Genomic DNA, 14,892 nt, shown 5'->3' on the forward strand with positions numbered 1-14,892 from the left:
AATCAAAATGCTATGTTTACAAGACATTCCAAACACACACATCCATAAACTTGTGGATCACCAAGAACGGAAAAATACAAAGATTGTTTCTTAAAGAACTGATTTGATTATGCAAACAAAGTTTGTGAAACATTGAAAAAAAAATCACGTTTCAATTTCTTTGCTCTATATATCAAGATTATATACAACACAGGAATAGGATGAGAAGAAGTGCCAGAAGGGCAGATAAACACAAATGATGAAGGAGACAGTAAACACTTACCACACGAAAAGAAATACGTTGATATTTTGCAGGATTACCTCAGTCATTCAAGAAGAAAGAGGTGCACACAATGCAGTAATCCAGCAAAATATCAACATACATATTTCTTTTTGTGTGGTAAGTGTTTACTGTCTCCTTCAAGAATACATACAGTAATGCAATTCTTACCTACTGCTAGTTTTTGAAGATATTTTACGCATTTGGCTGTCCTCTGTCGAAGGATGAATAAAAACTTCACTGATCAAATTACACAACTGGCTCAATATTACATATTTCATGATACAGAATTAGTAATGGAAGCTCTTTGTACATTGTGGATTAAAATGACCACACAGAAGCTCATTTACACCACACATGCATGTGGCATGGAATGATAAGTAGATTGTCATTCTATAAACAGGCAATACAGTGGCCTAAGTAGACAGCACACGGTCGGCACACCACAAAACGAGGATCAGAGATCTTCGTCCCCAATGCCCTCAAATGCATCATTCTCTGTTATGGGATTCACGCTCTTCCCAGAAGTCTTCCGCAGTTTGTCTGACAGTTTCTTCATCGAAGAATCCTTGCTTGGTGATTTTGTCTTCCCATTTTGCTGAAACAGAGGATAATAGAAAGGGAAATAGTTTTTTTGCACAGCCGTGAGAATTGAACATGGACATAATTAGTTTTAAATTTTCTTCTTGTACTACACCCTTGTTGATTTTAATCCTTTTACAAAAAGTTATTCCAAGACATTTGAAATTGATAAATCAATTTTCTCGTAGCATTCTTTGGAAAGACACTAGCAACACAGTTCCCATTCATCTTTCCTACACTAACAAAAACTTTGGGATAAGCAGGCCCAAAGCAAAGGGTAGGCTAGGGAAACTGAAGCCTAGGACACCATTCAAAGCCTTTGTTTTATTTAAACAAAAAGTCAGAATATGCAACAGGAAATCACACTTGGCAGAGGTAACACACTGCTGGAATTTTCTGTTTCCCAAAGTAGAAGAAATAATAAGTTTTAAAGATGTTCTTCAGATGCTAAGATATTACTGAAATATTCTTCAGAAATGTAAAATACACATCTTTAAATACCAGGTGTTTCAGAAATAATTGAGGGGCTACAAAAATGTCTTGCAAGTAAAGTACTGAGCTTACATTAATGAAGTCAGTCCAGAATGAATGAGGAATGCAAAGAGTTTGTGTGTGTATGTTTTGTTATACTGAGAGTTAACACTATGCCATTAGGTGACACACAACTCACAGTGTTTTGCTCAGCTGCTGTGGCCCCCAAGATCACTGGACCTTTACACCGTGTGACTTCTTTTTGTGGGGTTTCATCAAAGACAAGAGTATTTCTCCCACCGAAGCCACATAATATCACAGACCTTAAGGGAGCATATCATCGCAGCGATAGACATTATCGAGAGGCGAGTGTGGCAAGAACTAGACTAGTGTGTCGATGTGTGTCGTATCACCCATGGTGCACACATTTGTAGGTACCCCCCCCCCCCCAACAAAAAAAAATACATTCCTCGTCCCTTCTGGACTGATTTCATTAATTTAAGCTCAATGCTTTACTTGCAAAAACTTTTTGTAACCCGTCAATTTTTTCTGAAACGCACAGTGTAACATATGCTAATTTTAACGAGTTTTTCTTTGTTTCCTCATTTCAAAATTTGAAGGTGTAAATATCAGGAACCATGCCATAAGAAAAAATATTGCAGGATGCACATACACCACACCACAAGAAGAACCAGTCACACCAACAAGTTTCAAATTAAAATTTCGTAAACTTCAAGTTTTACACACAATACTTTTGATCAACAATCCTGGCATTCATTTTATCATTCTCTAGAAGATTCAAATTACCATGAATAAACTTATGACAACTGTACAATACTTAAAATACTATGAACCAAAAATTTTCTTGTTGGGAGGCAACTTCTATATTTGCTTAATTTGTCACTAGTGTTGGTAATTAACTCTGATAAACTTACTTTTCATTTTTCAGCGTAAATTTCTTTCGCGATCGATTTTGCCACCCGTCTGGTGGCTTCGTCAGGCGTGTCCTGTACATGTTTTTCATGTGTTTCACAAATGTCAATAAAAAATGTTTTGGTTGTTTATCAGGGTTTTTATTCACTATTTTTATTGTTTCAAGAATTTTAAACTTTAACCCTACTTTTTCTTTCCTAACCTTTACTGTATTTGATTAATGATCAATGAAGGAGCATTCATAAAGAACACCTCAGGCAAGTTGAAAGATACGAACGACGGTCACCAAGTAACCTGGAAGAGAAATCAATTCGGTGCTGAAATGAATTAGCATCATCTAAGTGGTCGACTTTTGAACTTGCCACCAAAGTTCCTGCCTGGACATGAGTGTCATTTGGGAGGGTCTCACCTTCATCACTCATCATCGCAATTAGTCAAAAATGGCAGAAAACCAGTGCCGGATCTACAAGCCGCAAAACCCTGCAGTGCAGGGGGGGGGGGAGGCAAGTAAGCCTTTACGTGGCCCTCAGCCATTGGGATAGTAGAGGGTTCATATTTGCGTATGTAAAAAATAAACGTAATTGCTCAGGAATACAGAAAAGAATATAATATATACAGGTAAAGATAAAGTTCCCTGTGCATATAGCACCATGCTATGAAGGATTGGATTGGATTGATTTGGTGTTTTAAGTCCACTTTAAGGCTAATCGGGACTAGACCTACAGTTCAAAGTGGGACCCAAACCACTGGGAATCGATCCTGGGACCCCTTGATTACAAGGTGACGATGCTACCACTGTGCCATCAGGGAGGCTCGTGCTATGAAGGCACAGTTAGGGTATGTGGGGGTAGGGCCCCACTATTTTCGAGGTTGCCCATCTTGGAGGTGATGTGATCAGCACCATGCTGTGGCCACCTTAACCCCTCCCACCCGTACCATTTGATTTGAAGTTGGTGGACCCTATAGCCACTTTATGCAGGGGCAAAGCCGTAAGAATTCCACTCATATCACCCACCCTGGGTTTCCTGCGTGGCAGTCAGGCTAGAATTTCACGAGAAATGCAGTGGTGAAGGTTCCTTCAACCTATCTTTAATCAGGAAAAAGTTATAACTGCATGATTATAACAAATGGATCATTTTTCCAGGTGTAATAGATCAGTGTCATCACCCCATTCCCATTTAAAAAAATTGAGTTTAATTTTATATGATGGGCGTCTGCTTGGAACTCACCAATGTGGTTCCCCTAAGCCTAACCTGTTTCTATCATGACCAATTGTACCCAGCCTAACTCCTTTACTGTTTATAGGGAGTGTTATATATAGTTATATACTTATATATGCACACGCGCGTGTGTAAAGTTAGGTAGGCAGGGGGGGGGGGGGCCTTTGGTAATATTTTGCAGAGGAGCCCAAGATGTGTAGATTCAGCACTGCAGAAAACTGACACCCGGTAACAAAAATACAAGTAGAAAAGTAAATTTGTGACTAAATCAGATCTACTTTAATACTACAAGTGAAACTAAAAATATTCTGTAACAAAAATGATTTATAGCTGCAACGCAACAACTACATTCTTTCATTTATAAGTATCCCACGAAACCCAAAATTTTAAGAGGAAAAATACACACCATGGAATTACAAATTCCGTCACTCGATACAGATTTGCTAAGGGTTATCTGTTGGCTGCTGCCATCCCTCTTCATGTAGGACCAACTGCCCTTTCTGATTCTGTCGGCAGGTCGCTTCTTCTTGAGCCCACTCTTCTTGAGCAGCAGCTCATCTACCATCCCTTGCAGGCAGACCGACATGAGGATCGCCTGCTCGCTGGACACCGTGATCCACTGGAGCCTGTCCCCAGCCATCAAGTACTCGAAGGATAATTCCAGCTGTGGACTTTTGGAAACCTCACTTCCTGGCTGTTCCCCATTCTGCAGGGTAAAAAAGTTAGCAATAAGACAATAAAAATCAGTCATCACTTGTGCATTGCACAAACTCACATTGTTGATCTCGGCAATAAAGGAGTCACCATAGGCATCATCAGAAAATTATTCTTCCACGAACATCCAATCTGGGAATCGAACCTAAGAAATCAGATGGTCTTAGGACAAGGTTCAACTATAAAATTTAGACTAGATTTGTCAATAAAGTAACGAGACTATTTCAATACCTCTTGATATATGTTCAAACTACACAGCAACTTTATATCCTTCAAATAGTTTGCTTGGGAGAAAATTAAATGACCAATTACACAAGTTGGAAACTTCACTATACCCCTCCACTTATAATCGTATAAAATGTGTCTCGGTAGCTGAAGTTCAAGGCTTATCTTGTGATTTCTGACACACAGTTTGCTTACATGAATCAAGTCAAATTTTCAGAAATGTAAAGAAAGCAACTTACGAGTAATGTTGTAATACGCCAACATCTCATGCGCGTAACTTTGAAGCTGCCTTCTCGTATTTCACCTGCTTCTAACTGGACACGGAAGTTGAGTTCCCGATTGCCAGCACTCACGAGGACTGGAGTGTTTGCTCGGGGATAATCACATGTGCAAGGTTGGAACTGGAGGAATCCGTAGTACTTCAATGAGCGTGCCAAGTAAAGGTACTGGAAAGAAAGGACCCAATGAAAGCCTTTCATGCAAAGTAAACAAACACAGATCCTGAAATACTTGCTGCCCTGCATGGAAGTTCGTCCTCGCCGTAGAATTAAGCAACGTAATGCCATGCAGGAAAGTGAGTATTTCAGGACCTAGCTGTCTGATTTCTATTGCAAGTGACTGTACATTACAAAGCACAAAAACTAATGAAAAAGTAAATAAATATTCTTGGAGTGTGGTTGATGCAAAATTTGATCACCAGAAACAAGTTGGTATAATTTTCTCTAAGAAAATGTAAAAGTAAATCGAATGTAAATAATATATTCACATTGTATGACATTTTCCTGCCCTTTCACAAGTGTACACTAGAATATTGAAACCATTGCAATAACGCATTGAAACCTATGGATCAGATGCTGTCCTTAAGCTCTTCCTCATTCATGTATTGGAATTTCTGATTACATCGGCTGGGCCACAACCATTTCGGTTACCCACCTCCAAACTTCGAATAATAACAAAAGATGTTATAAAAAAACTGAAAAAATGCTTTGCAGTGTAGCTGTCACCATATATATCAACTGTGAGTATTGTTTTTATAAAATACAACTTTTGAACTCCCTATTAATACAATTTCGGTCATTTGAAATTTTGCTCCTTACAATAGTATGCATCTTACCTTAGCTTCTAATGCTTCCTTCCATGTAATTTGTGAACAATTCTCATTGTTAGCTTTTCAAGTTGTTCTTTGCCCCAGCTTTAATGTGTGAAAAACTTAGAACAGTGTTAGAAAGATTATATCCAAAAAATTAATTATTTTACTGAGCAGGTTTTGGCATTAAATTATTTAGTTGCTTCTGCATTGTTGCTTGCTTACAAACTGATTTCAGCCTAAATAATGAATGACTTTCAAGATCAGCACTCTATGGGTCACAATATCTTTTGTAAACATTGTTTCAAGGTAATCTGGTAGATTTCGGGAGAGCTACGCTTGTGGCGCCAAAAGATGCAAGTGATGAAAATAACTTTAGATGGCAATCTAACTATAGCATGATTCAAGGGGGTGCATGGGCAACCATTATCACCTGGGGATTTTGTAGGGGTGGGGGCCTCATTCCCAAAGGGCTTATTTTATTTCCTTAGTTAGTGATACATAATTTGAAACTTGGAATGAAATATAGGAAGCAGTGTAACATTTTAAGGTTGTAACTACGGGCAGAAGAGGGAGGGAACCAAAGATCATGGCAAAAAAAGAGTGGAAGAAATCTTTAGCTGTAAACGAGAAGAAAAATAGCTTCATTTGTTAATTTGGGAGGGGGCACCATAAAGGCATATCACCCCCCCCCCCAAATAACATCAGATATCTTGTTTTCTTGAAGAAAAATTTGTAATGATATTTGCAATGAATTGTGAACACTGGAAATAACAATAAAGAGCAAGTCATTTTGTTAGTGAAAAATATTCTAGGATACAGGGATATTCCGTTGGCATTACTTTAGGCATCAATGTGTTTAATACATCTAGGTGTACTCTTCTCAAAAACAAAAGTATAAACAACAAACCTCTTTCTTTGAGCCGCGAGCCTGAAGAGAAGCCAGCTGCTCCCTAGTCTCCTTGGTGGTGAGAACCCACCCTCGCTCCACGTCGGCCACGGTCTGTATGTACAAAAGATTCAGTGCAACTTTCTCCTCCAGAAGCTCTTCGTCATAGGCTGGGTCCCAGTAACTGTCGACACATGAAAGGGGAAAATTAACTCATACGAGTGTTTGCTGCAATATAAGTTGCAGACCAAATCTATATGTTCAAAATAGAACCAAAATTCAAAAAGTACAAAATGCATGTTTGTGTTTCATGTACTAGATACAAAATCTGAACATTTCCGCCCAACTGTAAATGAAAACAAAATTCTGAACATGACCAGACATTGAAAACTTTGTTTATGTTGTTTACTTGCAAACAGAAATACCTCAAAACCTATTCCTGAAATTAAAATTCAGAAGGATTGATTGATTTGTTTTATTTTACTTTGATTTTTGTGCCACTTTTGGATAAATTGTGATGATATGATGAAATGGATGAATGGAAACTCACAAACATCCATGTCCAGGCTGGGATTTGAACCTGGGACCCCTGGCATCATAGCGCAATGTGCTAACCAGTCTGCCACAGGGGCCACCAAAGTGGAGGATTATAAAATTAGGAGAAAATAAAAAGGAAAGTGGAGGATTATAAAATTAGGAGAAAATAAAATCGCTCTACCACTAAGCTAAAATCAGCTTCTTAAGCACCCACTATTACTTGTTGAAAGATTTATCATATATTTGGCTGCAAGTGCATGGAATGAACATTTTTCCTTCTGAAACATCCCTCACTAACTTCAAAAACAAACAGAAAAACATATACCGATATTGGGTTCAATCTTCCAGGCTTTCGGTTTCCACGTCACTCCGGAAGTTATGCAAGCTGCAAGAGAGGAATGTGAATTCACGTTGGATTTGTGATGTAATAAGGGGAAACGAGAAAATTAAGGGGAGGGGAAATATTCGTTGTGAATTGACCTTCATGTGGATGGATAAGCACAGTTGGGTAGGAAAGGCCAAACCTGCAGGTTGCATTGTGATTTATGCAGGTTTTTTAGATTTTTAACTTTTTTAACTTTTTTACCTGTGAATAGGTCTACTGTACAAGTTTTATTAGGGAACGGCTTGGTTTTTACGTACTTCTAATAGCAAAAACTTAATATTTTAAATGTACCCTAACCAACCCTTAACCACAATCCTCATTTTACATTTTTGATGCAGTATTGACACATTTTTTTATTATAATGACACAATCACAATTGTTTCAATTCATATGTGTATCTTTTTGTGTAAATATGTTTTGTCAATTTTTCTTGTCTATGTTTTTTTCTTTTTTTGTGTATGTATGAATTATATGTGTTCATACACAGGCCGAGCTTTGACCTTTAATAAAAATAAAATTAATTAAATTAGGCACACACAGATGTACTACGTAGAATTTTCAGCTAAAAATGCAAGCTCGACATGGATCCGAACCTGGGTCTCTGGCATAACATGCCATCGCTCTACCACTAAGCTAAAATCAGCCTGGCTTCGTCTGATTTTCACACAATCAGAAATGACAGCACTGTGCAAGTATTTCAAGTCAAATTGCACATAAACTCATAAGAAATTTATCTCTTTGCATTCTAATTTGGCGGGGACTTTCCACAGGTGAAGTAAAACTGGTCCAGTGTTTCACACCTTACATGTATTCCTTTCTTTTCAATTGGAGTAAAAAATAGCCAAATATTTGGAACTGTACTTAAAATTTCTGTTTGACACTTATAACCTTTATGGAATATGCGATGCAATATAAATCTTTCATGGCAGCAGGCCATGTGGCACAAATGGAAGAGGAAAGAAGAGTTTACAGGATTCTTGTTGGGAAATGTGATGATAAGACACCTGTAGGAAGGCCGAGACGAAGATGGAGGGATAACATTGAGATGGGCCTGAAGGAAATCAGTAGGGATGGAAAGGATTGGATTGATCTTGACCAGGATAGGGACAGATGGAAGGCTTGTCTTGCTGCAGCCATAAACCTTTGGGTTTCAGATGGCTAGAGAGTTAGTTACTTAGTTTTCATGGCAGCATTTTTCATTTAGTAGGTCGAGTGAGGTAATAACAAGAAGAAACAGCCAGAAATGTACCAAGAATAAAGATGGACACAGAAGAGTTAAGGGTAGTGAAGAGTTTCACATATTTAGGAAACATATTTGAGAGAAGTGGAAGAATAGATGAGGAGGTAAACAGAAGAGGACAAATGGGAAGTGAAAGTGGACTCTATCAAGTGTTTGAAGATTAATATGGAACACGGATGTACCTATGAAATGCAAGAAGGTAATTATGTATGGAGGAGAGACTTGGACAATGACAGAGAGACAAAAGAAAGATGCAGGAAGTGGAGTTGAAATTTTTAAGGAGTACATTGGGGAAGACTAGAAGGGATAGAATAAGGAATGCAGAGATCTAAGAGACAGTGGGGGTGGTGAAGCTTGTTACCCTGCCCCCGTGTTTTTTTTTCTTATTGTAATATTTATTAATATGTTAATTAATTGGGTAATCAAGTGTATAAACATATATATGTCTGATTAGTGTAAATGAATTTATTATGCATTTTTAGGTTAGTATATATTCCATGTACAATACCATGTAGCTCTCTGTTCTTGCTTCGTGTTTCGAACGTTCAAAAGAAAGGCGGGCAGTTTAGCTCTTAAAGATTAAAAATTTTGAAAAGAAGGGCCGTTGGCAACAGACTCCAACCTAACGTATATAAACTCCCACATGAGAGTGGGGGAGGTCGGCTGTTGGAACTGAGACTTGGAAGGGAGAGGCTGTTTTTGCTTCGGTCAGCTAGGACCGGAGGACAGGTCTCCCAAAACGGATGCTGTAAGAGATTGGATTGCCGGGCAAGCTAGTGCCTTGGTATCCAGTTTACAGGTAAAAGGTAGTTTGTACTGGATGTTATTTTGAAGTAATTACGGTGCGCCGGGCAGCCTAGTGCCTTGTCACCATGGAGGTTGAGAAATGTACACGTCGGGCGACCTCGCGCCTTGGAGTAACGCGAGTCTACCTTGTGACAAGCGTACTTCAGATGTAATTCATGAAATGTAAAGAATCCAGGTACAAACAATAGAGATTCCAACATCAAAAATTAGAGTTTTGGACCGATAAATAATTAGAGAAATGAACGTTTTGGATACGACTTGTATATACTTCAAATTTTACATTAATTAAACTATAGAAAATATCCAAAATTTCAGTTTTTAATTTCACAGATGCTGGACAAGGTAATTTATCCTGTATAGCAATAAGGTTTCGCAAAGGTTATCCGTTGTCTCTTGTAGTTAATTATATAATTATGTTGACTTGTAGCAACCCACGTGGATTGTCGTACAAAGAAAGATACCCCTAGACAAATCTAAGCCGAGTACGAAGTGCACCGAACCTCGAGTGCGGAGCTAAAGTGTGGGGGACCAGGCTGGTAACAAGCTCCAGGGCAGAATAGATGAGGCACAGTGAAGAGGATGGATGCAGAAAGACTACCAGTAAGAGCTTATAATGCACAAGGAGTGGGAATAAGGTCAAGGGAGAGACCAAGATGTCGGTGGAAAGAGCAGATAGCAGAGAGTGTTAGGAGAAGAGAACAAAATTGGAACACCGTGGAATGAGAGGAGTGGTGGAAGACCAGGAAAAAATGGTGAGGCTCGACTTCCATGTCGACCCAGCCAGAGGCAGGAAACAGCGAAGGATGATTGTCATAAGGAGGAGGACCTCTCCAAGTTGGCTCTGAAGTGCTATGTTGGCAAATTTACATATTTGGGAGTAGAGTTGCAAAAACATGGCTTTTTTGAATAGGTGTTTTTTTTCTGACAAAAAGCTGCTTTTTTGGCTTTTTACCGATTACAGCTAACTTGAAGTTACTGTTATGCGTTTACAGGTTTGTAGGGACATATTTAACAAATAGTTAAAAAAATGTACATGATGTAGCAGCCAAGAGACACATATTGATTGCATAGTGGTTCAAATACAATTTTAACCGTAGCTTACAGGGGGGGGGGGAGGGAGAGAGGTTGCAGGCCCACCACCTCTATTTTTTTAGATTTTTCAACTTCTTCAAAATAAATCACATTGTTACCTAGAATGTTCCCAATATTTCTGTATTACGTTTGTTCATCAAAACATAAATATAAATGTAATTAGGAGGCAAAATGCTCTTTGTGGGCATATCAGGTGCAATCTTTCAATGTGTCTCATTCGAGGACACTCATGCCAGTGACAGTGTACAATTGGTTCATAACGATTATTGTAATTATTATATTCAATAAACAATTGCACTTCTACAAACAAAAAAGCATTAATAAAAAATATTATGGATTTTATGAGTTTTAGTGAATGATAAAATATATGCGAGACACTCATGCAATAAAAATTTGGTGACTATTTTTTATTAATGATAGTAATTTTTGTAATTATTATAATTAATAAATAGCTGCTTGTATATAATCAGTAGGGCTTGGATAATTATGCATTTTGCATATGGAAATGCATATTTAAGGATTTTTAGCTAAAAATGCATATTTCATATGCAGGTGCATATTTGTATGAAAATTAGTTGTTGATGTGCATATTTTTGTACCTAGAACCAACACCGAGCATATACTGTATTTATTTTTTGGATGCAGTATTGAAAAAAGAACAGTGGGTATGCAACAATGGTGAAAGTTTGCAAACTTCTGATTACAAATGGACAATGTGTGGATGATCTGGAACTTGTGTCTGACTTTGTTGCCCTAAAATACAGTCCACTTGTATGTATCTTGCGAAGTGGAACGTGTGTTTCTGAATATAAGACTATTCTAGTTGAAAACAGAAGGAGTTTCAAATTCGAAAATTTCAGACATGTTATCATCAAATGCAATCATGATCTTGATCTGTAATGTATAGGGTTTCATTTAAGCAGAACCATAGTAATTGAAAAAATCTGTGTAGCGTATGAGCATTCAGAATAATAGCATTTATAAATTAAACAGGTTTTTAAAGTGCATATTTTACACTTTTTAGTGCATATTTTGAGTTCTTTTTAGTACATAACTATCCGAGCACTAATAATCAGCAAAGGAAGCAGTGATTCAATAATAAAATGGTTTCATGAATTTTAGTGATAAAAAAAGTGTGGGCCTGTGAGCCACCCCGGTATGTAAGTTTCTTGTGTGGCACGGGTAAGCTATGGTTAAAACTAAACGTGTAGTCCTGATGAGCACATGTGACCATGAAATGGACTTAAAACAACCTTTTACATGTTTTGTCTCAATTTAAATGTTGATGTTATAAAATATGAAACAAATGTTGATATCAAAATATTCGATATTTCAGAACAATTAAAAATCTTTACTGTTCACAACACATTTGCAGATGTATACGTATTACGTGAATGTGTGTGTATATATATCCTGTTTAACGGAGCTCTGAGATGGAAGCGACACGTGGCTCTTGTAGACCAACCCTTAGAAGTAAATGAGGGGCCATTTACCCACCGTACTCTCTCGAGAATTACGTCGAAATTTATATTAATAGACAGATTTTGATGTTTTGGGTAATATAAAATTAGTTCCAGCATGTGGAAAACACAAATAAAGGAGATATTCGATCACAAAGTATGACAAGCATATGTAAAAACCTGCCATTTCGGAGTGCTTTCGCCGCTTTTTATTATTAAGCGAAAGAACACGTTGATAATAACTATTGGCACCAAACCTAACTACGTAAAATTATAGTTGCTGTTGTGGAATGTCGTTTTGGGTGCTAGATTCACTTGCACGAAGCCTTCAGGCTGTTCTTCTTCACGGTAAAGTAACATGTACTTTATTTCACAATAACACATTTCCGTGAGCTAAAATCAACTGAAAACGTTCATAAACAACAAAACATTCACATACCATGCAAAATATTTCACTTTTTCTAGGGGGTACAGAGGGTCAAGGTTACTGTAAATGCAACCAACCACAGCAAAACAAGATCATCTCGTCTCGGTCTTGTATGCACATGTGTGGTAAATGCTTGCTTATAGACTGAAGGGGCCCACGTCACTTGTCACTTCAATGTGACACCCCCCACTGTCATGTGTTGCTTTGGTCTGAATGTTCTCCATACTTAACACGATTGTCAGCTACTTCATCAGAGATTAAGATTTCATTTAGCCTGTAAATCACAGAGAACAAATTGCAAGTACTGTTAGTGGAAAAAGAACGGCGTTTTGATAGGAAGTTCCTTTTATAATCATGAATGGGCCTCTGGAGTGGAATAAAGTAATGCTGTTGCCTTGTAACAAGAAGGTGTCTGAGGTTCAATCTTCATTGGAGGCAGAGTGCTTCTGATCTTATTTCAAACTTTAGGTCCAGTCCAGATATCTTAAATAGATTTTTTTTTGCCATCTGCAGCCAGTCTTATTTGCTTCTGCTTGAGTTTTAGTGCCAATGTTTTTCAACAGCCAGGCCTGAAAAGGTCTGTTGCACCCGGGAGTTGACGACTAATTGAAATATAATTTTATATTTGACAGCAAGTCTATACATAATTGAACTATGATTATACCATAGTTATATATTAATACAGTGAAATCCCAATTTTATGTTCCCGCATAATACGTTCATCCAGTCAGGCCCAGGCAAAAGGTTGTGTTAAATAATAGGATGTTCACTTCGATCTTACGTTCCCTCTAACTCCCGTTTCCCGCATTATAAGTTTTCTGAGCCATGACGATGTCTTAAAATTTGGCAGAAACCTGTTTTGTTTACTGCGACTTCTCCCTCCTTTTTCTTGCTTTTGCAGCTGTTTTATTCACCATACAACCTTGAGAGGAGGGAATGAAGAGGCATGGTCTGTGGAAGACAGGAGATAAGGGGACAGGAAGGGAAAACTGCACTTCTTGCATTCCTGGTAAAGATAGAATGGGCCAATTCTTCTGCCTCAGGATCAGACAACAAGGACAATGTTGCCAAACCGATTCTCGCTAAATGGTGCCTTCCTTAGAATTTGGACAAAACAGAAGTTCACCCTCCAAGGAAATACGATTGGATCTAGTCTATATTTTCAATGTAAATTATTAGTCTGAAGTTTTGTCATAAATGCTATGTTATTTGGTCATCATAATGAAGCTGAAAATGCATAAGCTAAGGTGATTCTTTTTTTTGTATGGGCAGATAAGCGATATTTTACTCACTGACAGAAAAACATTCTTGCCAAATTAATTGCTGGGACTGGAAGCAGTCAAATTTAGCGCTGGGGAGCCATGGTCACCTAGTTAGAAGGGCATCTGACTGCCACACTGGAAACACAGGTTGGTGGGTGATCTAAGTTGCCTCATAAAGCAGCTCTGGAGCTCACACCTAGCCTCAAATAAATGGATACCTTGGGGCAACCCTGGGGATTTAACTGTCCAGGCATGGTACTGATCACATCACCTCCAAATTGGCCAAGATCGAAGAATGGGCAGGAGGAGTAAAGGCAGTCAGAGCATGGTGCTGCTCACATCATCTCCCACACACACCCCTATATATGCGTCCCAGCATGGTGCAAAGTGGACGGGGAACTTTACCTTCACTTTTCCTCATTTCCTGGGAGGGGCTTTGCCTTTTCTGCCCTGATATTCTTGCTCGTGTGGAAAAGACAACCAATTAACATAAAGGCAAAAAACTATCGTGCCTTCTCCTTTCCTCTGCGGTTTACAATTAAGAGTGGCCTGGAGGTTGGCATGAAAGTAGTTTCCTGGCCCGATGCGATACAGACACCTAGCGACATATCAGGGGACTAGGAATTATTTTCGACTGTCCTAAAGCAGAGATCAGAGAACCTTCCTCCCTTCACCACCCCCTCCCCTCCTCCGTGACTCCCGTAATGAGGTTTCCAGGAAAAGGGAACCCACCTGCTTCTTTTGATTCTGGTTTCGGAGGCTAACATTTCTCCACTGGCTGACTCTTCCATGGAGCGAGAAGAGTGGCAGGCTCCCGAGACAGAACCCTCATCACTGAAGTTTTGATTGAATAAATTTGGTTGATTACAGTGGCTACTATAATTATGTTGAATTTTCTTGTTGAGGTTGGGATTATCAATTGAGAGTAAAGAAGGAGGTAGAGAATATCAGTTGAAAGAAAGTAATTTTTTTGAAGGGGGTGTTTTTTATTATACAAAATCGATATAATAATAATAATAATAATAATAATAAGGCAAAAATTAGTAACAATTATTATTTCAACTATTAACGAATAGAGTCCCTATACTAATAATTGGAGATGGACAGGAGCGAAACTACCTGGAATTTAAAAAGAGGAAACTTGGACATGCGTAATAACATATGGAAAAACTGAAAAGGAGAAAGACTGACAAAACAATGTAACAAAATGTACAGTAGTAACAAAGATGTCAGGAAACAATACTTTAATATTGAACTTACACTTTGATGAAGTAGTTTTCTTTGTTATGATCTGAATTAAGT

The 14,892-nt window shown here is 38.2% G+C and overlaps 1 protein-coding gene across 1 annotated transcript in view; it reads right to left on the reverse strand.

The window, feature by feature from the left end:
- Positions 1-503: 503 nt before the first annotated feature.
- Positions 504-14,892, reverse strand: part of Snx17 (sorting nexin 17) — a 49,309-nt gene continuing 34,920 nt past the window's right edge. Inside the window, exons 6-9 of the mRNA XM_083127325.1 lie at positions 6,402-6,564; positions 4,644-4,850; positions 3,872-4,171; positions 504-857 (exon numbers count right to left, since the gene is read on the reverse strand). Of these exons, the coding sequence (XP_082983451.1) occupies positions 717-857; positions 3,872-4,171; positions 4,644-4,850; positions 6,402-6,564 (811 nt within the window). The 3' untranslated portion in view covers positions 504-716. The remainder of the gene's footprint in view (positions 858-3,871; positions 4,172-4,643; positions 4,851-6,401; positions 6,565-14,892) is intronic.

Source organism: Lepisma saccharinum, chromosome 8, assembly GCF_977018435.1.
Source record: "Lepisma saccharinum chromosome 8, izLepSacc3.1, whole genome shotgun sequence".
NCBI classification, from domain to species: Eukaryota; Metazoa; Arthropoda; class Insecta; order Zygentoma; family Lepismatidae; genus Lepisma; species Lepisma saccharinum.